Here is a 27,952-nt window from a genome sequence, read left to right on the forward strand (position 1 = left end):
GATTATTACTTTATAGTGTATTCCGTGTTGTAGTGTAACTAAGTCAGGGCAAGTCGGACACCAGCCCTGGGTGCTGACTTGAAGGAGGTCTTTGGGGGCCCCCCCCACAGCAGAGGCAGCCTGGACATAGGAGCTGGGCAGGTGCTGCCCCATGTCCACTGGGCTAAGTACAGACAGTCAAAATCCCCAAGGCTGAATTGAGTCAATCTTTGCAGGTTAGTCTAAGCTGTGCAGATTGAACCAATAAGCAAGTGAACAGACATTCACTTTTGATTTTGGAAGTGCAGCCACATGCCTGCAGCGGCCTGGGCCAGAAGCCAGGGGATGCTAGAGCAGACAACTTGGGAAAGGTAAGCCCGCCCACCCTGAGATGGGGGTTTGTGGGGAAGATACAAAGCCTCCTGCAATGCTGGGGGACTGTGAGTTAACTTGAATCTGGAGGGGATCTGGAACAGAAGTTCAATAAACCTATTTAACCTAAATCAGTTAAGTCTGATACTACATCCATCCAGGTTTATCTTAAACCAGTTTTAGCCATTTTGAAAGCAGTTTATGTGCACTGAACTTCTGTTGTGTTACAGAGCTAAACTGGTTTATGATTGCTTATACCAGTTTGTGTAACTTCTGTCCCTAGCTTTTGTGTATCTGGGGGGCAGGAAGGGGGTGACTGAGGTGAATGCAATGCACCCTTCCCACAGGGCTTTGCTGTGAGAGGTGCATCCCTACGCCCAGAATTGTATTTGGGGATAGGGGAGGGGGGAGGGAATGGGGCACCAGGAGTGGCCTTGTGGAGTCTATGTTGGCTAGACTGCTGCACCAATGTGCAGTGAGCCTTTCCCTCAGCTGTAGCAGCTTAAACTCAGGGGCAGGTAAGATTCTGCTCCCCATCCCTCTGCCTCCCTCCCTCTCCCCCATCTCTGATGGTCAGCATAATTCAACCCCCACTCATTTCCTCTCCACCTCTGCCTCAGGCTCTAAAATATCTTGCTATGACTCTGATTCCCTGCATCTGTTGCCTCATGGATCATCTTATTATGAATGGCAAATATCCCTTTTCCTAAAGCTGGACAATCCAGAATTGGACCAGTTTGGGGGAGTGACTTTTTTGAGGGGCATATGGCTTTAGGGGATGGATAACATTTCCAGCCCATTCTCTTTAAGGGTTTTTATTAATCCTTGGGAAGAATCTGGAGACATAGTTGAGCAAGAATTGTGAAACAACCTTTTGGCTTTTTGAAGGACTGAATGGCGGTCCACTGGGTGTGCAGTTAAATGTTTAGCTGATGCTTCTGCTGTTTAACATTCATTGCTGCTCACAGCAATAGCAGGATCTGTGTGCATCCTGTAAAGAATACAAGGACAAATTCTATGATAAAATATGCCAAGTCTCTTCTTTTTCAACCAGGAAACCGTCTTCTCCTTGACTCTTTTTTTTTTTTGCTTGGAACTACGGTAATATCTTTGGCTTCATTTGTTGAGGAAAGAGGAAGAATGATTAAATAAACAAACCAGGGGGGTGTAAAGTTGATTGTCTGTTTTAATTTTGTATAATATAAATTTGTATTAAATTTGTTTATGAGTTTTAAGGACCATCAGTAAAACTTAAGAACAAACAACCCTAAAAACCTCAGGTGCCAAATCACAGCCTCCTCCTTATTTCCGTTTAAAAGAGAATGTGTCTGCTTGACACTGCCTGTTTTCATCCATATAAGAACAATAGAAATGGAGAAAAAACTGTCCAAAATATGCATCCCTACTCTAAACTCTAGAACTCTTCAGTGATAAAGGGTGGAGGACAGCAGCTCTGCATACTTTCAGCCGCAGGATCCTGAGAGAGACGTAAGATTAGATTCCTGAATATATTAGGACACAATGTTCTGTGGGTTATTCAGGTTTCAAACTGGAATTAGTTGCTTCTTTTATTTAAATGAAAGTTTGTTGGTTGCCCATAAAGTTCTTCCCACTACCCCAAAGGCAGAGAAGGATCAGGGGTTAAATATCTATTGAAATTTTACATCTCTTAAATAATTTTTCCAAGGATGTTAGATTTTATAACTCTTCCCTTTATTCTGTGCAAAGCTACAGTATTTCATGAATGCAGCCCTAATCCTTCACTTGTGCACAGTTAGTCCTATTGAAGGCTATGAGGCTGCTCTCAAGTGTCTGCAGAATCATAGCCTTTGTGACTGGCAGGGAGGTAGGTGAGCTGGATTGATTACCTAATACTGTTAAGTCTTTTCTATCTCTCTCTAGATTTTATTCTTGTTTTTTCTGTGGTTGCAGCCTAACCTCAGGCTTTATGTCTTTAACTTTGAAAAATGCACCTGACCTTTGATGACTTGGAATTTTATGAGTGTGTCAGCAGAGCGGTGATTTGGGCAAATATGGTTGTACAAATTGCACCTTCAATCTTGCAGATACCCATTTGCCACGAGTGAGTTTCTGTGTGGATGCACGGGGCTACCAACACAGAGCTCATAGCAACATTGAAGCCTTGGAACCTTCTGCATTTGTGGAGTTGACGTTAAAACACCCATTGATTTCAATGGGTTGCAGGCTTGGATGCTTGCACATTATTGGAACAAACCAAAAGACCACACAGGAGGCTGTACGTGATGGTGGAAATCAGTGAGAACACTGCAGTGTGATTTTAATTTCATCACAGCCATTTTCTATGGAGCAGATTACTGTAGTATCAGAATATCTCAGACAAGTAAAGGGAGGCCCTGTGTATATCCACAGGATAGACCTCTCTTTCTTTTTAACCTTTTGATTTAACAGTGATGGACTTATGGCTGATTCTGTGGTGTTTTTTATAGCAGGTTTGGGGTTACAAAAAGGAAGTAGTTGAATTTATCTCTCAGCCAAAGGATTCTGAATTAAAGAAAGGAGCCCAGCATGCCCATGTTTTGCCACGGTACAATTATTTCATAGCTGAGCTATTTCTTTTTGAGTGCTGGGAAGGTTTATAGAAACTATAACAGAAGAATACAAATGATGCTATTAATATGAATTTGATTGTAATCTCCTTGTAGAGTACTGAGAGATATTTTCTAAATTTCTTTTTCATAAGTCTTGGAACAGTTTTTTAAATCCTTAAAAATGCCAGATTGAATTGTATTACATTTAAAGAAAGAACTGTGTTTGATTTTTATGTGCGAGGTATTGCTTGTGTTTGGTGAGGGCTAAATAGCTTCTACTGACTGGCTGAAACTGGTGGCTTGTTATCCTGCACAGTGCTACCTACAGGTCACTTTGTAGAAGAAGGGATATGGAATACTGTCTCAGGAGCATGGCAAGAGGATTTCCTAGCCAAGCCTGGGGAGAAGGTTTAAGTTGCATCTTGTTAATGTCTTTGTCGATATACCCGAGGAGAGGGTAGGCTTTATAGCGCAGGGGTCATCAACATGTTTGGGCAGAGTGCCAAAAGCACCTGCAACTTCGACTTGTAAGATGTTGGTGTGCCGGGGTGAATGGCGGGGGAGATGCAAGAGGCCTGATCCCTTGTGACAGCACGTCCCTGGCCCCCTTCCCATCATCCTCCCTGAGGCTTGTGTGCCAAGCAAAATGCGTTTGTATGCCATTCTCTGGGTAGTTTTCTTGGGTTTGGTTTTTGATCATGTTAGAGAAGATACCTCCTAAAAAAGGTATTAGTTTGAGCAGTTTTTAAAAGCCTTTATAAGACAGCATCTGAATATTGAGGTGATGTGCTTAATCAATACATTTTTGAATCACAGGAAGCTGTCCAAAGAAACCATGATAACATGAGATACTCCAAACTTCAGTCAATAAGTGAAGAATGATGGAAAGCATATGGAGGAAGCTATTATCTGCTTAAAACTGGAAAGTTGACTTGTATGATCCCATCTATGTGACTTTACAACCACACAATTCTTAAACGGTTCTGTGAGGTGAATGCAAATAGATACCCTTGATACCTAGGAGAGAAAGTAGAAATAGGACTTCAAGAATCTGTGTTTTCTAGGTCCCAGAATAGAACAAAAATATTATGGATAAGAAAAAAAAGTCCTGCAGCAGGTTACAAGAACAACTGCCCCTTTATAAAACAATTTCTAGTGTACTATAGCAGGGACCTGTCAAAACACTGTACTGTAGTTAACACTTTAAAAGTTTCCACTTACCTCCCTAATTTCACACATCAGTAGTTTTTTTTTTAACATTTATTCTTTGGGCAGCTCTTTCTTTGATGGGTCTCTGCCTGAAAACAAACTTAACGAAACTTTCTTTAAGCCAGTTTTTAGGTTCCAAAAAACTCCACAAAAGTAGTTGTTTTACTCACTATAAAGAAAAAAGTATGGGTAGATGAGATTTTTTAACTTCACTTTTAGAAATACAGTTACGTTGAAATGGATTAAATGTGGCACAGAAGTTTTTCTCTTTAGTTTGTTGGGAAATAAAATTTATAAACAAATGATAAAAAAAAGTCTGCTGGGTAATATATGATGATTTTTATCAAGCCTCTTTAAGCCCCTCTCAGTGTTGTCATTCACTCTGTTCTACAGGACAGCCCGCACCTTGTTTAAACTATGATGTATGGATGAAAGCAGGTGTTAAGTTAACTAGGTTTTTTCAAATTCTGTTCTAACAAGGCCCTGGGGTTGGTGCTTTTCAGGTTAGAACACTTTACACAAGGGCATTTATAAATACTTTACTGAAAAACACAGAGCCAAATCCTATAAGCTACTTTAACAGTGAGGGTAAGAACAAATTTTAGATACAGTCAGAAAAAACACACAGATCTTGCAATTTCAGAGGGGCACACCATGCTCCCCCCCCGCACACTATTCCATAATAATCTGCCTGGTCTAACTTTTTTTTTTTTAAATGCCTTTCCCAAAAACAAACCAACCAAATAAACACAACCAAACACGCTTTTTATAGTTGCAATGATATGGTAGTATAGAAACGATAGAAAATGTTAGAACTGTAGAACAGTATTTCCAGGAAAGGAGTAAGAGAAGAAAAGGTGGGAACTCAACATCCCTGTATACCCTTCACTTCGGTGGCACTTAATATTCAAAGCCTAATGAGAACCAGTTAAATGCTAACATTATTTAAGTGCATGTAACTTTGTTCTCTTTTTAAAAACAAGCAAGAATTGAAAATTGAAATGTCAATAAAGAACCCTCTGCCTTCATATGCTGAAATGCCAATTAAAATGATCAGAATTAATTAAACACAGAAATCACGGGGCATGGGCAGCTGCTCAGTGTCAGCACTAAAAATTTACTGCACTAGAAAAAACATGCTGAGAAAGGGGTCTTGCTGGCCCCCTGACTGAGAGCTACATAGTCAACTCAGAGGTAAGCTGTCCAGCCAGAGCATGATAGAGGGTTGCTCCTTCGGTCCCCTGTGCCCCCCAACTCCAAGCCTGATGATTGACAGAAGGTGCTGCACGTGGCTGGGGATGGGGACAGGGACGGGTGCCTTAGCAGTGGGCTTCATGACAGGCAGCTGGGGCTTGCCTGGAGCCTGGGTTGCTCGTGGCACGCACTGGGGAGGCTGCAAGCTGCTACATTGGGGTCTGTGGATTCTAGCTATTGGTACTAGTTCCCTCCCCACCGCTCATGACTCCTCCCTCCCTCCTGCCTGCCCTGCTACCTTCTGGTTCCTGTTGGGGCACTGTGCAGTGTCCCTTCCCTGTCAAACTGTGCCCTGCCCTATGCTAAACCATAACCAGTAAGCTGTAACCAGTTATCACGGGGTTTATTGGTTAAACAATCATTTAACCATTCACATCCTTATTATATACAGGTTTCCGTCAATTTATGCGGGTTCTTTATATGCAAATTCGCTCTTATGCAATGAGCATATTTAGACCCATAATTCATTATATGCAAGGTATATTCAGTCTTATGCAGTCAGCATAGATGCCTCGCCACCCAAGCAGGTAAGTCTGTGGGGGGAGGGCCATGGCCCCACTCACCCCAGCCCCAGCCACAGCAGCCCCAAGAGCAGCTGGTGCCACCTGCCTGTAGCTGCTGGGCTGCACTGTGTTCTGCCTGCCCCCCCACACCTGGGCTCACCCCAGCTCCTGGGCTGTGCCATGCTGTGGTGAGCAGCCAACACCAACTGCCTGTACCAGGGCACAGTGCAGCCCAGGAGCAGAGGTGAGTGGGGACAGGCGGAGCACGGTGCAGCCCAGCGGCTGCAAGCTGCTGGTGCCAGCCACTCTCGGGGCCATTGCAGCCGAGGCTGGGTTGAGTGCTGCTCTGTTCCCTCTGCTTTGCTGCCTTGTGCAGCCCCAGGAGTGGCACCCCTTCCCTAGTCCAAGCCTCCTTCTCTCCCTCCCTCACCACCATGGGAACCTATCCCTATTTGTTGCATTGTAAAGTGGGTTTGCTTTATGCCAGGGGTGGGCAATTATTTTGGGTGGAGGGCCCCTTACTGAGTTTTGGCAAGCCATCGAGGGCCGCATGACAGGCAGCCTGGGGCAGAGAAATATCAATTTCCTAAATTTTTTAGGGGCCCTGCAGGCTGGATAGAATGGTCTGGCGGCCCCGTCTGGCCCACGGGCTGCATTTTGCCCACCTCTGCTTTATGTGAATTTATGTGCTGTTCTCCGGGAATGCATGTACAGCATAAATCGAGGGAAACTTGTAGACAAAAAATATTAAAAAATGAATGAGCAGCATGGAGGGGAGGTTAGAGAGAGATTCTTTATTTACTATTCATTTTTGCTGTCTTGATCCCACCAGCCAAGGACAGTCCTTTTCTTAAGGCGTTAAGGCCATGACTTTGCAGGGTATCTTCAGGGTCTTTCTGTGCAGTATGCAAGATAAGTGGTTGTTTATGCATAACTCTGCTGTTGATAGGGTAGGATAATGTTGCACATGGTGAAAATATATGCACGCAGTTGTACATGCAAGTCCTGTAACCTCTTTTGATCTCTCTTTACAGAGTGATGCTACTAATCCTTGTTCTTTTAGCCTGGTCTAGATTCCATCCCAGCTACCCTTTGTCATTTTGCTTAATGGCAAGCTGGCAAAAAAGAATCATTGCTCTGTTTACCATGATTGATTCTCACTTGTTGACTTAGGGAGGTATGTGAGACAGTTGACATCACAATATGTAGATTGGTTATCAGACCACTTGCTGTATGAGAGTGCCTGCTGGGTCAGCTTTGGGGATACTGTAGGCAGGGAGGCCAGTACTGCAGCAGCATTCAGCAAGATCTCATACTGTGTTCACCTTTCTGACAAATGACAGGCTCCACACAATGTGTTGCACAAACTGAGGGTGTTAATAAATGAATGCTTCTTCCAGGAACTGAATTAAAAAAAAAAACACCAAAAAACTGGAAACAAAACCAGGCACAAAAATAAACCTGTTTTTTGCTGTTTGGAAGCAAAGACTAGTTTTTTTTACTCTTCCTAAATATTCTGAAGTGGGAAACAGCCACTTTGATAAAGCTTTATGGGAAGACCAAATTTCAAGCTTGTGAAATGGTTCAAAGGGAAACTAAAATTATACGTATTTTTGTGGAACATGTTGCAATTTTTATATGCTTCTAATATTAAAATGTTATGCCTCTTTAAGGAAAAAGCAAAATAAATGGCGTTGCTTGGCTCAAAGAAACCTGAGAACAGTGCTCCATGGCTATTTTTTAAGATAAGTATCAGGTTTAAAATGTTTCCTTCCCCTTTACTCATTCCTGTCAAATTGCCAAAAGGAATCAAGGCACAAAAAGGACTAAGTCCCATCCCTGGCAGAATATAAAATTTTAAAGGAAAGAACTGAGTTGCTTCTTGGAACAATTTAATCCAGAAATGCTCCAACGTGTAGTACAAGCATGATTAGTTACACAGTTTGGTCTTTTAATTTAAGCAGATTGTTTAACCTTCAACTTTTATGCAAGATTTCATTGTGACCCCCTTTTTTCCCTCCTCCATGCTGAGCGTATAATATATAAGATGGCAGACTTTAAATGTAAAAGGCATTTACCAGGAACCACTGCAGTGGAGCAGAATTATAAAATCTAGCATTAAATCTTTTCTCAAACGCTAACATTGAAGCCATTAACAGTATGAAAATGCTAGCAACATCTTCAGTGGGAATTAAGCATGGTTGACCCTTTCTTGTTGTAGTATTGAGCTCCTTTTTGTCATTAGGTCGATTTGTGCACCCAGCCTTGAATTTGGGCACCAGTGTGTGTATGCTTTCTGACAGAACATACACTCTGTAATAGGTATTTATATGATATCAGTGAGTAAAAGTACACACATGTGAAATTGTTTGCAGAAGGGCAAACCAACTGAGATTGATGATAAATATAGGTAGGTGGTGGGTTAAGGTTAGCTGAAACAGTTAACCTACAACCATTCATTCTGTTCCTTCTATCTGGCTTCTTCTCATTGTTAGGTACCCATAACATGAAGGAGAGAGTCTTCTGTAGTTAATTGATGTTTTCCTTAAATCTTGTATTCAGATCTGCATGTATATATAATTAAGGGATCTTGTTTGTTTTATGATCTTCAGGTTTGATAGAAAGAAAACATACCTCTGGGATGCTTGCTCAGAATCTTCCCATTTCTGCTTTGCTTTGCTTTTTTCTGCTTACTACCCAAAATAATATCTGTTGCATAGTTCCCATCATTTTGCAGAATCCAGATATATTTTAATCTTGATTTTTAAAATCATAGTGAATGGTAACACCTCCAGTTTTATTTCAAGTGGGACTTTGTTACCTTGTTAAATGGCTTTCGAGGGATATATATTTTTTTCTGTTTTTCTCTTCTATTTCAGCAAGGATTAATTGGCCTCAATGTACAGAAATATAAACTATAAATTTAGAAGCAAAAACTTGGATTTTCACACTCATCTTCAGGGATTTTTTTAGGTGATAGGGATGGGAGTGTTGTCCATTTAAAATATAGAAGGGTGGTTACTTTTTGGTTAGCCAAATTAGCAGATGCAATAACCACTGAAGTGTAAGCTTCTTTTGTTCTTAGTGTTATTGGGCTCTTTCTTAACTTACTGAGTCGTATTACGTCAAGATTCACATGCTGTGTATTTAGTTATTTCTGTGTTCAACTCCACATTAAGCTGAGGCAGGGAGATTGTGACTTATTCTGAGGTCTCAGTAGTTCCTGGCAGAATTAGAAGTGGGACTGAGAGCCTTGACTGCCAAACCCCCTTCTCTAGGTGTCAGACTATCGCTCATGGCTGATAAGGAGGGAGTACATCCTTACTTTATAGAAACTGAAAGACATGTTAGCCTCTGTCTATAGATTTTCATATTGCTGGGTGCACCTAAATCTCTGTATCAGCCATATGCTGTTATTCAGCAAGATGATCTAAAACAGTGGTTCCCAAACTGTGGGTTGCGACCCCAAATGGGGTCCCAACATCAGCAGATAGAGTCACAGGGGTTGGGGGCTGTTGATTGGGACTGAGGGACCATGCTGAGGAAATGGAGCTAAAAGTGGGATCATGCTGAGGAAGAGTTTGGGAAGCACTGACCTAAAGGTTTTTTGTTGTGAAGATTCCACTTCTGATTGAAGAAACCCCAAAAAGTTAAAATCACTTTTTGAAATAATGTTGCTCCTTATATAGGTGTGAGTGTCTGGTTTAGACCAAATGAACTCTAAAACAAAGAAACCTAAAAACAGCAGAGTAGAAATACTTTCAGAGTTTAGACCATAGCTTTTTTGATAAATTGTCATGATGATCACACTTATTGCTAGTCACCTAAGTAGTAGTCAAATTCTGAATATCATGATAGCCCACACCTTCTACTGAACACATGGCTGAGTGAACACTGAACTTAATGCAGGTGTGGAAGGTAGAGGTAGAATATCGCCACGTATTTGGATGAAAGAGTTAGAAAGGTGACGTTGAGTATCATGCAGAACTTAATTGGAAAACTCATTTGACTGGAGACAGTAGATCAGAAAACCTACACTTACAGTGATAAATATTAACATATGCTGCTGGGGTTCAGTCTGGACAGTGCTGTAAGGAGCAGGGGGAGCTTCCTAAGGCCATACTTCGTGAATTTTTAGGACTGGAATAAGTTGTTGGAGGAAGAGTTTAGAATAAGTGATTGATCAGAGGAAGCATTTAATGTGGTAGGATTGGTACAGTCTTGTCTTGACCATGCTGACAGTGGTATAGTTGCCTTGTTCTTTTTGCCTGGATACTCTTATGCTCCCACTCAAGCTTATATGTCACTGGTTTGACATGGTAGTTAAGAATGCACCAACTCATAGACTAAATTCTATTTCCTATGCAGTTCAATGCGTATACAATTCCTTTATTCTGGAATCCATTTTGAATTGCTTCGGTTTGTAATAGGTGAACTTCCAGAGGATGTTGGAGATAAAGGAATGTCTGATCCTAGGTTAATCAGGCCTTGAGAGCAGACTGGTTTATGTTTTACTCTTCAGACAGAAAAGCGTAAAACAATATCACCGGTACTCTCTCCATCCCATCTATTGCATGGTTCTGGGGAGCAGTGGAAAAAATGGAAACGATACAGCAGGACCTTTGGTCAGTTTTTTAAGAGGTCATTTGCTCCCTCACATTTTTTAAACTTCTTACTCAAAGAAAGGAAATACCCAGATAAACCCAAATACTCTTTCACCCCCATTTCCCACTGGTGCAGTTCCATTGATAGTAGAGTGTAGTAATATAGGCCAGAATGTAGCATGGTCCATATATCAGTAAATCAGTGGTCTGCAATCTTTTTAAGTAGGAGATTACCTTTGGCATTTAAAATCAGCTCAAGATCTACCGTACGCTGCTGCCCCCCCCCCCCCCTTCCTCTGCCCAGCAGGTAAGTCTGTGGGGAGAAAAGGGGCGGGGGGGCAGATCGAGGCAGAGGGAGAAAAAATTATTTGGTGGCACACCTCCCCAGCAGGTAGGTCCCACACAATTTACCCCTGCTCCTGCCTCTGCAGCACTGTCCTTCACTGCGGGGAGCCTCAATCTAGCTCCCACCCCTTCCCTCCCCCATGGAGTGACCTGCTGGGCTGGGGCATGTGTGTGCATGCACTTGGGCACTCAGTCCCCCACATCAGCGTCAGATCGACTCCAAGACGCTCCAAGATCTACTGGAAGAGGCTCTAAGATCTGCTGGTGGATCTCAATCCACTGGTTGGTGACCACTGTAGTAAATCACTTGCCATGTTGGACATGGTTTAAATTTTGGTCTTCACCCTAACTATTGGGAGAAGTATGGGTTCCAGTATTCCTAGTACAGGCAAAACCTTTCAGTGGTTTTTGCTAGCGGTTATTTCCCTGCTTCATATAAGTAGTATTAGTCTGATATCCAGTCAAGGCTGCTTGCTTCCTTGCTAAATAATAACAGATGGTCCAGACTAGTAAGGACAGTGAGGAACATAAGGGCAGAGCCAGTGTTACCTAGAAAGTGTTTTTTGTCTATGGAAGAATGTTTCCCAGCAAGAAACATGACCGACATAAGAGTTCAGAAATATTATTTAGAAATATGCTTCTTAGCATTCTTTGGTCCAAGTCTCAACATACCTCTTAAAAATAAAAGTATGCTGGTTTTATCTGTGGTTTATGTTGAGCTGTATCAATAGTATTAAAATTATACCCCTTCTTGGTTAAAAATGCTGTATTTGCGTTTTTTCCGGTTTGCAGCATCCTGTAATCAAAGTACTGTGTGACAAAGTAACTATATAGAATGGAACAGCCAATTCTGTTATGTAATCTTGCTTCCATTTATGTTACACCACATGACAACTTTAAAATGTTTCAATTAATGCAAAGCTGAAAAAGGAAAAATAGAAGCATTAGTCATGAACGTTTCAGATCACTTCTTTCCCTTGCTAAGGTTGAAGTGCTTAGATTTTATGATGGGATGAAGGGAAAGCAGATCTATCGTGCCAGGTAATAGACTTCTGTTAAAGATGGAATTCTGCACATGGTGTTATTCATGGCCCTAGCCTCCTTGCCAGGAAGCAGGCACCACTTTGGTTTCTTAAGGCTTTATGCTCCAGAACAGTGGGATCAGACCATGTCTGTGCCAGGAAAAACATACTTTTTAGCATGTACTGGCTGAACATCTTAATGCAAAGGTGGCAAATTATAGTTGGTCAAAGTGAGCCTTCACTATCTCAGGAGGGTAGACCACGTTGGTTTGAAGTTGGGCAGAAGGTAGGTCAGGGTGACACCTGAGAGACTAGCTGATTCTGAGGGGCATGAACTTTTGTAGGCAGCAACCTTCTTTGTTAGATGGTAGCAGCTCAAAAAGTAGGTTGTTGCCTATGAAAGCTCTTGCTTCTGAACTAGTTAGTCTCTCAAGTGTCACCCTGCTCTACCTTCTGCCCTTTGCAGTCTCAGAGTACCTCTACCTCAAGTAGTTAAAGCATGTTAAAATTGCAACTTGCTGTCTGATATGATGATGTTATGTGTTTAAAATACTTATTATTTTTTGTAGTGAAGGCAAGGCCTTAGTGGGCAGGACTAGGTAAGCATTTACAGGTGATCTCTGGATTGAAGATAATGGTTCAGATTTTTCCCTGCCTGAGAGCTCTGTAGGTGGATTTCTTAGCTGTTATCTACCCATGACACTGAACATGTGTTTCAGGGGTGTAGGTCATAGCTGTGTTGGTCTAAGGACATAAGTAGACAAGGTTATTTGGGTAAATTCAATATCTTTTATTAGACCAACTCAAATAGTTGGAAAATATTTTTAGCAAGCTTTCTTCAGACTGATGAGGGGTGTTTGTGCCCAAAAGCTTGCTAAGAAGAATTTTTCCAACTGAACAGATGTTGCATTTGTAGAAAAAGCTGTCTCCTTCCACAACTAGTTGGAATTGATTGATCAGCTGAAAACATTTCCTGCCCCAAATTAGATTTTTTTTACCACCCCATGGCAGAGGGTATATGGGAAAGAAAAGCCAACCCAGACCACTGCTTGACTATTAGTTTTACATGTTTGGGCTCAAACATAAAGCCAAACTACACATTGGTTATTTTGGAAGCTGTATTGGCCCATCAAGAATGAGATTAACATAAAACAGTGCACCTGCCTCTTAATTTGGCACTGGAAGCTTTTGAGATGCTCCTTTTCAGTTCCCCCATGTCATCTGATGTTAAGTTGACTTGAAACTGAAAGGTCTTGGAGCCATTAAGTACCTAGGAGGTCAGCTATCTTAAACAGAAGGTTATTTTTGTTGTGATAGATTCAGTTTACAGAATGAGTGTCTTTCAGCTTTTAGTGACCTGATCACCTTCCACTGTGCTTTGCAATGATAAAATTGTGCTGTGAATTCTTGGAGTTTCCTTCTCAAGGTGATTTTAAAAATCCACTGTAATGAGCCCATTGTTCTGCCAAGGTTCTTCCCAAGCCCCTCCTGTCCTAGTAAGAATATTACCATACACTAAATGTGGGGTTCTGCTTGGGGTCATATGACACCTGTTACCTGGGCAGTGCTGTCACTAAGAGGATCATATCTAAATAGCTGTCTGAATGCATATCCTCTTGCTGTGACCTAGCTGTCCTGAAGCTGGAAGGTCATGTCAAGACTCATTTGGTCTGAAACAGGATGGCCTCTGCTGCCTGCCTTCCAGACATTTACAAAGCAAATTCTTGGTCCTTGTTCAATATGTTTCCAAAGCTCCTTGCTTTGGATTTAACAATTAGAAGAAGAATCCCTCCCCATCCTCTCAGTTCTGCAGAACCATTTGTGACATAGGAAAGATAGAACATTAGATGTTCTTCATTTAAGTTAGCCAAGGTTTTTTAACTTCTAATTTATTTTAATGCTTCCTGAAGTCTATTGAAGTGAAATATTGGTGCATATACACTATTGATATTATCCTCATTCTTGCTGCCTGCTGTATAACTTATGATTGTACTCTCATGCATAACATCTCCATCTACATGCACTTTAGAAAGGAGAGCCCTGGACTGGTGATATCTTCAGAGAATGGAAATTCCCTGGTTTGTAACTTCTATATATTTGAAGCTATCATCTTCCAAGATTCTCATCACTTCCAGTCAGTTTGAAGAGGAACTCATCTAAGGTTACATTTAGTTCACAGTTTGATGAAGTTGCCTTATTGAGACATTGAAAAATAATTAATCTTGATTTGATTGGCTAACTGTTCTTCGGGGGACCTTTGCTTGCATCTTGCCTGAAATTGACCAGAAAGTCCCCAAGGGCACATAGCCACAAAAATGTAGACTGTGGATACACTTTTTCATATCTCTTTTTTAACTGCCAGATATTATTCAGACCATCTCAACAGGAGTGAGAAAAGGAGTGGATGCTTATTTGGATAATCAGACATCCAGAGTTAATAAAGTATCAAAAAAATGGTATACAGAGGGTAGGTACATGTAGCTTTGGAAGGAATTTTCAGGCTTACACGTAAGGGGACAAACGTGAGTTGTTGGAAATAAATTGCCTTTTTGGGTGGGGAGGAGGTTGTGGGGAGGGAGTGCGGTAAAAGGTAGTTGCCTTGCTCTAGAAATCTTCGTATTGGTCACTGTCAAGCCTGGATTGATGAACTGTTGCTCTGCTTTGGTATGAAAGTTCTGTTCTTCAGGAACCACAGGCGCAGACAGAAGTGCAGCTCCTTGCTGCAACTCAGAACACTTTGCAGGAAGTGATTTGAGTTGCAGAGATCCCTTGGACCAAACAGAAGCTCGCTGTTGGTTCCAGTGGGGAGGGGAATCTAGCTGCTGGCTGTCCGCCTGCAGCTGGTTTCCCCTAGCAGTGGCCCTTCCTCTCTGCCAGCCCATGCTGTTTATGGAATAGGATGGGGAAAGGGAGCAGAGGGAGGTCATTCTAGGGATTTCTCAGTTGGCACTGAAGGGTGGGGTGGGCAAATTGGAGCCCCTCCATCTCAGGGGAGCTCCAGTACATCTGTACCACCATCCAGTGGAGCCTGAAAAAACCCAAAACCAAACTCCCTCTGCTTCCTTCCCAGCTCTAATTTTGAAAACAGCTCTGAGGCTGGAAGGCAGGCAGTTACAGAAGACATGTTTTGAAATGTCTTCATCGATTTTTAGCCTGATTGACCTTTATGAAGCAGTCTGCAGCTGTGCCCTTGTGTTTGGTCACAGCTATAGACTGCTTTCTGTGGCCAGATTGGGTAAAAATGGTCACTTTTGTCTGTGCCCCAAATGCTTCAAGAGCTCCAAATGCAATATACCTTGAGACAGCTGTAAGATTGGTGCCATTGAGTAGTGCTGCCTGTACTCTTTCTTGTGCATGCTTGTTGGCATGCACCCATTTTGTGAAGGGTGTAGTGCATGTAGAGGAGACTTGCTAGGTGTCTCTACACAGTGTTCCCTAATGTGGTCCTGAGGTTGTACAGATATGCTCGCTCTTGTTCTCTCTCCCTCTCTCTCTCTCTCTCTGACACTTGGGAGCTGGGATGCAAGAGTTAAATCCTGCAAGATGTTTCAGAGCAGCAGAATTAAATTGCTCTCCTTTTTCTCACCTTTTTCTTTTTCATTGAGGGGTTCAGTTTGTAGAGGTGAAGTTAAGACTGGAGTTGTATTTGTTTTTTGAGAAAAGGAAAGAGGTGGTATTTACCTCTGTCCCTCTCCCAGTCATCCTTGAATATATGTGAAGTTATAAACTGCCCATATCCCTGATGGTGACTGCAGGCTCTCTGCTTTCTTTTAGCTTGCTTACTTTCCTGGAGGCAGCTGAGGACTTACCAGTGCCTGCTCTTCTGGAGGGATGGGCAGGGAGATGGTGGCTCTACACGTGTTCTAACCTAGGCTGTTCAATGGAGCAACCACTGCTTTTTCTCCTCCCTCCCCCCATCCTCTTTCCAGTTCTGTTCTTGAGAAGAAATTCATTTATAGATCTTCAGTAAGCAAAGAACTCTCTCACCCAATGAAGGATATTAGTCCTGATACCTTATATCAGTGGGAAACCACCTTTTTTAGCAGATGTAGCACAAATTAGCTGGGCATCCTCCCTGACTGCTACTCTGATTTCCTTCCTCTGCCTCATCTGCTGCTCTGCTTCCTGCCATGTACTCCAGGCCCAATTTGCTGCTCTGCTTTTTGCCTCCTGAGCTGTCTGTTACTGTGTTGCTTGTCTCCTTCCTGAACTGCTCAGCATGCCACATGCATAAGCTGACCATTACATGGGAGGCAGTGTGCGCCACAAATTGGCCACCCCTGCTGTATATGGTACATGCTCTATATTACCACATTCTTCCATTGGGTAGTGAAGGTTAGAATTGTAAACCAAATACAAATTCCTAAATTTATCAACTTATTTGTTTATTAAAATATATAAATAAAATATCCTGGGCTGCTGCTTTTTTCAGCTGTAAAGTGTGGCTGGAAGGGAGACTTGAAAGGGAGTCCTTTCATAACAATTTTTCACTATTCATAGGCCAGCCTTTCAGATAAATCAGAATTGGAGGGCAGTTCTCTTGTTCAGAATGGATGCTGGGTCTGTTTAACAAGGAAGTGCAAGGGAAGTGTACATTGGGGAGCTGTTGAAGAAGTTCACTGCAGGCTGAAAGAGTTTTAATGTTCTACTTCAACAGCATAAGATTGATCTTTTCTCTTACCCAGCGGCAAGGCTTATTAGAGTGGTCCACAAATTTTTTTACCTGACAGAGAGATCCAGAAATTGCTTTTCTAATCTGACGTCGAAGCTGGCAATAAAACCGTGGGATAATTCCAAGAGAGTAAAATTTGTATATGACTACTTAAAACAAAATCTACATAGTGAGTACTTAATTGACCTGCAATTTCAGATATGTGCTACTTGGATGTCACTGGAATTGTTAATGAGCATTGGAACTTGAACACAGAAAGGCTGGGGATTTAAATATGAATTAATATAAAATTTTAATACCATACAACTTTGAGGGGCAAAAAGGAGTTAAGATGCACAATAAAAACAGCACAACCCATTAAGTTTTGCATTCCTGCAAACAATATGAAAAGATTATTCATTTAGAAAAATGGAAAGAATTTTTGTCCCTCAGGTCGTTTTATCTATGGTGATACAATAAGTTGTTTTCCTGGAGAAAACCTCAAGCATTACTTGTTTTGAGACTCTTATTATGTCACTTATTGCTAAGAAATATCCTTTTATCTAAGCCACAGATACCCTTTTGTTCTTGAAGTACCTGGTAATACTTCTGTAGCAAAGACACTGGATTTTCATTGCTGAGAACAGGCAAGGAGCATTGGCAAGAATAGGGGATCAGAGGGAAATTTGTAGAGTAGAATTGCTTGATAAAACACAAGTAGGAAGCATTGACTCTCTGAATAATGAAATAAGAAAGGCTGTCAGGGTGACTGCATTTGTACTAGCATGTTACCCTTTGACCTAATTAGCTTCCTATTTTTGCCCTGCAGGGGACAGGGACCCACTGGTTATATGCAGCCAAATATTCAGTGATTTGCCTCACTTCCACTGTGATTGTGTTGGCTAATGAGAAATTTCCTTTCATTCTGTTGGGTGGTATGTCCTCTCCATAGGCGCTGCAGAGAAAGCAACTTGTACGCAATTTGCTCCTTTGGGGCTGTCTTACATTCTGAGTTTCAGAGCGTTTCAGCTTCTATGGTGAGAATTGGGCTCCTGAATGTTACTAATGTATTGTGTACGGATACATATATATAGACCTTACTTGTTTCAGGACAGAGCATCAAGAAGCTCTAAATGACTGGCAGAATGGCAGTCTGCTTTCCAGGGACTAGTGGGAATTGTGTTGTGCTCTGAGATTTAAACAGAGTGGGGTGGGGCAGGCAGTGAGGAAGGAGATTCATGCAAATGCTGACTACCATGCTAAATTCAATTTGCACCAGCTGTATCCTGGATTTGTAATGCTTTTATAATTTTATAAGCATACTTCAAATGTTAAGTATGAGAGACTATCCTCCTGCAGACCTGCGATTGGATAGCAGCTGTGTGACATGTCCAGAATGCAGTCTGAAAGGCTTTGTCGTCCTAAATGTCTTGCACAGAATTTTTTTAACTTAATCAGTTTCCTTGGAATGCCGTTGATCCGACTGCATTCAGCACTTAACTGGAAAATGGGCTACATAGTATGAAAAAGAAGAAAGGGAGGGATGGAGGAAGGGAGAAATAGTAAAAAGCGTGTGGAAAATAACCATTTTGTAGACTTGCTATTGGTGGCATTCTGCAAGAATGTTAACTAGGTACAGTGGATCCTGATTCATACTAGGATGGTACACTAGAACTAGCATGGGTGTTAGAATAAAACTTTAGCCATTATGCAGGAAAAAGCTTTCATGGCTCTGATCATCAAGTGGTCTCCTTTAAAAGAGTAGTATCTTCTTAGCATGTTAACATTCCACTATCTTGCATAGATATTACATAGAAATGTTTTGGTGAAGGGGAAGCCACTTGTATGCTTAATGGTGAAAAAATGGCTTCTCCAATACTTGCAGACTAAGTTCATTTAAAAAGAAATAACCCCAGAGTGGCCCTGTGGCATATGATATTATCTTCTACCCCCCTTTTTTTTTATCTGACTTGTGTGGGGAGAGGGGCATGTTCTGCCACAAATTTATTATCTCTTTCTTTTGGACAGGTTTTAAATTTTTAAACATATGCACGCTAGGACCAGAATAATTCATACAAAACATCTGCAGTCTCCCTGTACCTTGTGTTGCCTCAAACTGCTCCTTGCAGGATACTGGACCCAAGTATCTTAGGGGCTGGGGAAACTGAGGAGGACATCCATAAGGTTGAGCTATCTCCTAGAAACATTAAGGCGTTCTTCAATGTCAGCTGATAGGTGAAGATCTAGCTGTCCCCCTGAACCTTATCCAGGAAAGGAGGCAGAAGGATCCAGTTTCCCTGCCTGCCTCCCCCTCATAGAGCTACATAGGCCAGGAAAAACAAAGCAGGGCCTGCCAGAGGAAGAAGCAACCCTTGGAACAGGTTGGGGAAAAGCCTTTTACACTGATTCCTCTCATTTATCTCTTTTGCCTTCCTTCCTTTTTCTTTACTCCCTTGCTTTGATTTCTTCAGCTCTTCCTGCCCTTACAGTTTATCTCACCTAGTAAAAAATATAATAGGGGGTTGGCAGAAGAAATGGGGCTAACTAGGAATACATCTGTTATTACTCTGATCACTTCATTTCTGTGATATATTACTTTTCCCCACCTATTTGTGGTTGTCTTTGTTGGAGTGTGAACTCTTCTGTCCAGGGGCTGAGCCCTCCTTTGTGTGTGTGTGTGTGTGTGTGTGTGTGTGTGTGTGTGTGTGTGTGTGTGTGTGTGTGTGTGTGTGTGTGTGTGTGTGTGTGTGTGTGTGTGTGTGTGTGTGTGTGTGTGCATGTGTTCATGCATGCAGTATTCAGTAAAGGAGAACCCCATTTCAGCTGCTGCTTTTGGACAGCTGGGGATATTATTTGGTGATATTATTAATAATTTATTTATGTTCTGACTGAACCATGAGAAAGGAGCATGTATTGAATATACACGAAAACATCTTGAATTGGATATACTTATGTCACCTTCTGGCTGACTTGTTACAAAACCAATTATAGCAACATCTTTGCTTGTCAGTCACTGGGAAAGTGACTCATGTTGCCATTTGTATGTACAAATACTTAAAGTAAAAACATACCAAGCTGTTTAGCAGTTGAAACTAAGGTTGTTGTTTAATATGCTGCCACTTAGACTGTATGTGTCTGAGTTGGCGGGGGGGGGGAGGGGTTAGGGGTTTTATATAATCCCCAGAGGGAAGGCCCCAGAATTTCTGATTAATGATCCTGCTCACTTACTGGATTCAGATATTTTCATTTTAGTTTTCATTGGATGTGTCTACATGTGCTATTAATTCAAAGTAGGCTTACTGCACAGTAAAAATTCTGCATGGTAAGCCTGCTGGGGAGCATGTCTACACGTTTCCCCAATGGGAGCAGCCTGATACAGGCCGTTCTTGTCCTATTCTGCCTCTGCAGCAGCCAGGGGGAGCTCCAGGCTGCCCCTGGGGGCTAGCTCAGGGGCTGGCAGGGAGCACAGGTCCAGGAGAGCTCTGCTGGCTGCAGCAACAGCTGTCTCCTGGCCCTGTACACATTGGGAGAGGTCCTGATTTGCAAGGGCTGGGAGATGGCTGCTGCTGCAGAGCTCTCCCGTCTCTTACACATGAGGACAAGCCCTGTGTCTAGCGGGACTTTCCTGCTAGCTGTCCCCCCAAAACAGGACAGTTCCCAATCAGCTCTGGGTTGCATGTTCAGACTTCCCCATGAAGCCCAGGGTTGGCTGGAAACTGTCCTATTCTGGGGCAGGTCCCAGCCAGCTCTGGTCCAGATGGGGAACTCTCTTTGTACAGGGAGCTCCTGGCCCCAGCTCCACAATTAGAGGGACATGACTTCCTAAGTTGGCAGCTGCCTGCTGCCAGGGCGGGCTCTGAGAGTGAAGCCTGGCCAGGCAATGTCCCCCTGCCCTGGCAGCAGGCAGCTCCCAGCCCAGGCTCAGTGATTGCTGCCTGTTCGAGCTGCCTTGGCAGCAAGCAGCTCCCAGGGGATGGGATTGTTCTCCAGTCTCTTCCTGCTTGGGCTGGCCAGGAATAAATTTGCTCCTGGTTGGCCATCTATGTGGGCTACTGTGCAGTAACTATGGCATGGTTAATTTGCTACCTACATTTTCAGGTAGCAAATTAACTGTACAGTTGACTAATTGCACACTAAGTGTCTGCTTGTGTAGATGGTGATGCTTTACTATGCAATTAGTCAACTGCACGGTAAAGCATCTTGTGTAGATGTGCCCACTATGTTCCTACATAATCCCATTTCCTCATATTTCTCTCCTTTTTTGCACTACAAATCCAAGATCACTATAATTATATTTTTAAATATGATTTTCAGAATATTAGCCTGGGGATGGGGTGGAGTTGGAATACCACATTTTTTTTGTCTGCAGGAGGAAATAATTAGGCCATTGCAGGAATATGCTTTTTTACAGGGTGGCTTGAGGCTGCTTTTCTGGAAACTGTGAGGGGCAGAGCTTCTTGAAATGCCTGAGAATTGTGTGGAGCTGCTATTTACTTGCTGATATGCATTGCTTCTTTCTACCGATAAGTTTCCTTCTGGGTGAACTGTTCATTTGGCATTATAACATTGTGTGTTTATTTGCTTTGTCCCACAAATGATGAAACATTTGAGGGATAATTCCCCCCACCAAAAAAAAAAATCCCCCTCTATCTTCCCTCCCAAACCAATAAAATTGTCTATTTTAAAAACGTCAGCTGCCTCTGGCATAAAAAGTCAGTGATGATGTATTGTTGCTTGTAATGCATTATTCAAAGTCTTTTTTAGACTCTGGTATATAAAGAGTTTCATTAATATTTCAGTAGTCACTGTGATTCTCATCAAAGGGAGCTCCTTCCCTTTCATCACGACATCCCTATATTTCTGTAGGTAGCAAAGATTCTTGGACTCTAAGGTTGCCATCGATAGAAGAAAGCTCATCACTTTCCAGATGAATTGATTCTTAAAAGAAGCCCTGACCTTGAGATTGAGATTGTTCCATGCAGTTATCTGGTATGTCTGTATTCTTATTGCAGATGTACTAGGAAGGGCTTGCTTTTGTATTGAACTTGAAGGTACAGCACTGTTTCAGGACAAAAGATGATCTAAGTGAATCATAGAATCAATGAGTGGGAAGGGACCTAGACAGATCATCTAGTCCGACCCCCTGCCATGGGCAGGAAGGAGCACTGGGGATGGCATGGGTCATAAGACCCCGGCCAGATGCCTATCCAGTCTCCTCTTGAAGATTTCCAGGGAAGGTGAGAGCACCACCTCTCTGGGAAGCCTATTCCAGGCTCTGGCCACCCTTACCGTGAAGTAGTTCTTCCTAATATCCAACCTAAACCTATCCTCCCTCAGCTTGTGGCCATTGTTACTGGTGACTCCAAGGGGGGCCCTGGTGAACAGACTTTCCCCGAGTCCCTGCTGGTGGCCCCTGATAAGGTTGTAGGCAGCCACAAGATCCCCCCTCAGTCTCCTCTTGTGGAGACTGAAGAGATTCAGGTCCCTCAGCCTCTCCTAATACAGCTGGCCACGGAGGCCCTCAACCATACGAGTGGCCCTCCTCTGGACCCTCTCCAGGTTCTCCACGTCCTTCTTGAAGTGCGGCGCCCAGAACTGGACACAGGACTCCAGCTGCAGCCTGACCAGCGCTGCATAGTGGGGGAGCAAGACCTCTCTGGACCTGTTAGTGATGCCCCTGTTGGTGCATGACAGGGTGCGGTTGGCTCTGCCTATTGCTTCCATCTAAATTGGTTTTAGATGGAGCCTTCGCCACTTCATGGTGGAGCCTTGAAAGAAAGAAAGAAACACAACATTTTTCTTTACCAACTTGGTTTGAAATTTAGCTGTTTTCCATTCTAGTTTCAAATACATGTTGAAAGTTATTTTTCGTATCTCATCCAGCCCCCACCAGTGAAAGTCAGGTGGAATATTAAACTACAGACAGGACTGGCCAAAAGTAGTTTTTTGTTGTTGTCATTGTTTATTTTTTTGCTTCCTTTTGTTTTAAAGAAAAGGAAGGTAAAAACCCCCACAAAAACATTAGTTTGAATGCACTTCGTTAACAGCATGGAACTATTTTTCTTAATCCACAGAGGCTCCATTTTTCCCTTCTGAAGAGAGATAAAAGTCTCTTCCTTGATTTGATTTCACATGACAGTCTGAGGCTGGGAAACCAGTCTCATAATATTAAGATAGGTAATACTTTTACCATGGAGCTTCTCAATATATCAGGTAGTTAGGTTTGAAGGGAAGACTGATGTTTAAAATTGCTTCTTACCCATGAAAGTAGGGAGAGGGTGATGCTGCTAGCCAAAAAGCAGAGCATCACAATCCCTAGGTGCCTGTGAGTTACTGGCTAGAGTTTGCTGTGTGAAGGGAATCAGTAGTAAAATAGATGCTGAGGCAATAGTTCTAAAAGGGGTGGATAACTGAGCAGTAACTACAGTCATGTTTCAGGAGGTGGTCATATGCAATTCTGCTTTGCAGTGCTAATGAAGAACTGAGAGAATACTCGATTCTTGCAGTGTACTTCGTCCATATATTGGGCTCTGTTTGTATTAGAAGGGCTCTGCATCATAGTGCATGCAAATGAAGGTTTTGCTTTTGAGGAACTTGAAGTGTAATGTTGTGAATAGCAATGATTGACCTCTCTAGAGAATAATGAATGCATTCTTATGGCTTTTCATTAGACAAATAATTTTTCCCACACTAATATTTTAGGGTTTTTTCCCCTAAAACAATGACAAGATGAAATTAGAGGTAATAAATACTTTTTTCCTCTTGATGTTTAAAACATGATTCACATTTTGTTTTCCTATTCAGTTTAAATATTACTTCATGACATCCCCAGTGAGAGGGGACTTGGTAGCAGCTTACCAGTACATCAGGGGAATACATCAAGGGCTCAGCGAACAACTGTTCACGAGGGCACCCTTGGGGAAAACCAGGAGTAATGGCCACAAACTCCTGGAAGACTGTTCCAGGCTTAACACTAGGAAAAACTTCTTCATAGTCGGGGTGTCCAGACTGTAGAATAAACTCCCTCCAGAGGTGGTACAGCCACCTACCCTGGAAATCTTCAAGAGGAGACTGGATGGTCACCTGGCTGGGGTCACCTGACCCCAGTTGTCTTTCCTGCCTAGTGCAGGAGGGCTGGACCAGATGATCGTGCAAGGTCCCTTCCAGCCCCATACAATCTAGGAATCTTTCATCTCCTAAAATAGACAGTTTTTTCCAAAGTCATGATCCACGCACTTCTACCACCCCAAAATGTACTGAGGCCTCTACTCCTTCCTCTCTTAGAGGGAAATAACAGTTATTGGTGTCAGAAAATAAAGAATATTTTCCCATTTAATTGAAATAATTCATGACAGTGGAATTGGTTTAATATTAAAAAGGAAGCCTGGAATCAAAATTTGTGGCAGAAGTGATATCTTTTATTAGACCAACTAGATATTTGCAAAAGAAGCCTGGCATGCAAGCTGTTCAGAGGGTCAAGAAATGCATAATGTGGGGTGATCGGAAAATGGAGGGCTGATGCAGTAATACTGAATGTTTGGATACAGATATTTTGTATTTGTAAGGTGGTCAAGTGAGATAGGGCCCATGTGACCATTTGGTTCTGAAGCCCATTGATGGGATGTAGAAACTGCAGTACCATGGTAGTTGTGTTGTTCACAAGTCCTGTGGGTGTTCAGACAGGCAGCATTCTGTATTTTACTGCCAAGCTATGTGGGACTTCAGTAGTATAGCTTGATAGGGGCATACTGATATGAATAGTAAGGAAGCATCCTTGTCTTCAAGTACTTAAGTGGAATAATCTAAAAGAGCAGAAACCCCTTTGACTTCTCCACTTACCTTATACAAATTCAGAGCTTTGAAAGGGACTATACACTATATATGTTCTATACATGATAATCTATTCAACATTTACAGTTACTTATTGTGTTGTATGCTCAGTGGTTGGCTGTAATCTTTGTAATATGTGAGAATCGTTACCAGGGAGAGGGACAACTTCTAAGGCCCAGAAATTTTCTGATGGTGATAATGCCTTAAAAACAAATGATCAGAGTTGTCATTTCTGGAAAGGAAATACTTTTTCTTTATTTAGACTTCTTTGTTCTTGAGATGGTCCAAGGAGCATTAGGCTTTTTCCCCCTCTTCCTTTCACAGTGGGAACCGTCCTCCTTTATTCTGAAACATTCTTCTGTTCAGGGGATTTTATCCAGTTACAAGTGTGGATTTGAAAGGTGAATTGGGATGCATCTGTCCCTCTTTTGCTCTTTTAAATCACTGCAGGGTTCTGCTTTCTGTCCTCATCCCATTTTACCACCTCAGGCACAGGCGTTAATGAAGTGCACATTATCAGTTAATAATATGAGTACTTAATATGCAATTTCCCATTGAAAGGGTTGCATAGGGGTCTTAGCCCAAGGGACCCCTAGGAAGACTGGCTGTCGCAGCTGCACCCAGCTGCTTGTTAAGTGGCTTGTGTAGCATACACATGCTCTTTTGTCTAGATGAAGGGGAGCAGAGAAATTGGCTCTATTGTATTTGGGATTCTTTTGTGTAGGAGAGCAGATGAAGGAAAGGAAGACGAATGTACAGATCCACCTGAACCTGTCCAGTTTTTATCTGGGGACTGTGAGCTGTATTTGTCTAAAGGTTCCTAATTCTTGCTAAGTATAATTTGTTTTCCAAGGTAACATGTGCAGAGTATAGGTAAGAGAAAAGGGCAGACAATGAGCTGGAACCAGAGATGGAGACCATTCATGAGAGGTAAGGGAGTAGTTTCTGGGCAACCGCTCTTCGTTTGTTGTTTTAATGGTAGGAAGAGGAGTCAGCAAATGCAGTTCCCCACAGGTAGCTTTAGCCACTTCTGTTCAAGGCAAGTCAGTGCATTTTGTAAATGTGTCACACCAGACAGTAGCCAAGTTAGTTGACACTTTCAAAGATTTTGAAGCCTAGAATTACCAAGGTAGGTTGAGAAAATACCACAAGACTTTGTAACTAATTTCTCTCTCAATGGGAAAGTGACTCTAAGTCCTCAGATCTGTTACACAGTTTGTTTTTCCTCCTCCGTCTGTTGAGACACCCTTGGTCTCTACAGACAGTTCTGGCTAGTTTCATAGATTTCATAAACATTAGGACTGGAAGGGACTTTGCAAAATCATTGGGTCCAGCCCCCTGCCCAAGGGGCAGGAAGTCAGGTGGGGTCAGATCACCCCAGCAAGATAAGCATCCAAGTGTTTGTTAAAGGTATCCAGAGCAGGTACTTGCACCATTTCGGGGGGGAAGTCTATTTCAGACTCTGGACACTTGGATGGTAAAGAAGTTTTTCCTTATGTCCAGTCTAAAATGGTCTTCCAGCAACTTGTGACTGTTAGATTTTGTCTTCTCTTGGGGTGCCCTGGTGAACAGACATTCTCCCAGTTCCTGATGCACACCCCTTATATACTTATAGGCAGCCACCAAGTCACCCTTGAGCCTTCGCTTCTCCAGGCTGAAGAGTCCCATGCCTCTCAGCCTCTCTTCATAAGGCCTGTTCTCTTGACCTCTAATCATGCACATGGTTCTCCTCTGGACTCTTTCAAGCTTCTCCACATCCTTTCTAAAGTGTGGAGCCCAGAATTGGATGCAGGTTGTAGCTGTGTTGGTCTAAGGACATAGGCAGACAAGATTCTTTGGGTAAATCTGGTATCCTTTATTAGACTAACTCAAATAGTTGGGAAAATTCTTCTTTGCAAGCTTTCAGATACAAATACCCTTTGTCAGGCTGATGATTTATGCTATTCCACAAAGAAAGGTCAGGACTGATTTGATGAGAATAATAGGGAAATTCAAGTTCTCATCAAGAGAAAAAAGCCTTCAAAGTGTGGCAGAATGACAGCAACTCCACACAGAAGCAAGACACTTATTGCCACATTAAGTCCAAGACCCAGAAAAAAATTTGAGAGCAAAGGAACAGTGGTGGGAGGAAAAAACAAAACAGATCCAAAAGTTCGCTGAAAGCCCCAATATGCATAGTTTCTTTAGCACAACCAATGCAATCTATGGACCAAGCGCATGTGTAGCCATTCTTCTGAAGTCCAAGGATGGAACAACACTCTTGAAAGACAGCTCTGTCATCAGTGCACATCGGAAGGAACACTTTCAAGAGCTTCTGAACCAAGATTCTAATGTGAAAGATAATACCATTGATAAAAAACATTTTACAACACCTCATTAAGGACTACCTTGCAGATCCACCAAACTGTCAAGAGGCCTTGAAAGCCATTGAGCAGATAACATCAAAGCATGTGAATGGAATACCAGCTGATATTTGTAAGCATGATGGGGAAAGATTCTCACCAACAGTGTGCTCTTATTTTAAATATCTGTAGCCATGAACAGATTCCCAGTGACTTGAGAAATGCCAGAATCAACCATATTCAAGGAAGGAGATGAATTGAATTGTAGATATTGCTGTAGTATTGCACTTGTGTCCATAGCTGGGAAGATCTTCCCCTGTATTTTCCTCAATAGACTGATTCCCCTCATTGAAGAGATTCTACCCAAGTCCAAGTGTGGTTTAGATCACTCAGGGGTACAATAGACCTGATCTTTGTTGCTAGACAGCTGCACAGGAAGTGCCATGAGCAACACTGCAAGATTTTTACATGGCCTTCATGACCTGACTGAGGACACTGCTTCAATCAACAGAGAGACCCTATAGATCCTGATGAAATCTGGTTACCATCATCAGATTTCTTCATGATGACATGACAGGAATCATCTTAAGCAATGACTCAGAAATGGACCCCTTCACCATTAAAAATGGAGTCAAGGAAGGATGTGCAATTGCACTAACGTTCTTTTCCATATGTATCACAGCTATTCTGTATTTCATTGCTGACTGACTTCTAGCTGGAGTCAGCATCCATTATCTCATGGACAGGAATCTGTTTAGCATCCATCAGTCACATTCCAAATCCAAGATAAAAAAAACCTCTCTGTTTCTGATGTTCAATATGCTGATGATTGTGTTGTTGTGCCCACTCATTTGAAGAGTTCCAGGTCACTCTTGCCTGCTCCTGTGAAGTATATGAAATGCTTGGATACTCTGTCAACTTCATGAAAACCAAGATACTTTACCAGCCTACCCCAAACCAATCAGATTGTCCCCCACATATTACAATTAGAGGACAGACTTGGGATTATTGACTATTTCCCCTTCCTGAGTAGTTGCCTTTGCCAAAAAGTAAACAAAGATGACGATAGTCAACACTGAATAAAATCTGCCAGTGATGCCTTTGGACATTTCCAAAATCATGTCTTTGATGATCATGATATTGAGACTCAAACCAAACTTCTCATTTACCAGACTTTCACCGTCTTTACTCTGCTGTATGGGATCGAAACTTGGACAACATATCAGAAACACCTAAAAGCTTTGGGAAGGCAGGTAATTTCCAAGGGGCAC

General features: G+C 42.3%; 1 protein-coding gene across 2 annotated transcripts in view; it reads left to right on the forward strand.

The window, feature by feature from the left end:
* TSPAN7 (tetraspanin 7) overlaps positions 1-27,952 on the forward strand; it is a 192,264-nt gene that overhangs the window by 13,737 nt on the left and 150,575 nt on the right. Inside the window, exon 1 of one of the 2 annotated variants that reach the window (XM_019525141.1) lies at positions 17,393-17,546. The exons of the other annotated variant lie outside the window; for it this stretch is intronic. Coding sequence (XP_019380686.1) covers positions 17,415-17,546 — 132 coding nt within the window. The 5' untranslated portion in view covers positions 17,393-17,414. Of the gene's footprint in view, positions 1-17,392; positions 17,547-27,952 lie in introns of those variants that run through there. 2 annotated transcript variants of the gene reach the window in all.

This window comes from Gavialis gangeticus, unplaced genomic scaffold, assembly GCF_001723915.1.
Source record: "Gavialis gangeticus isolate Ggan-Ray unplaced genomic scaffold, GavGan_comp1, whole genome shotgun sequence".
NCBI lineage: Eukaryota > Metazoa > Chordata > Crocodylia > Gavialidae > Gavialis > Gavialis gangeticus.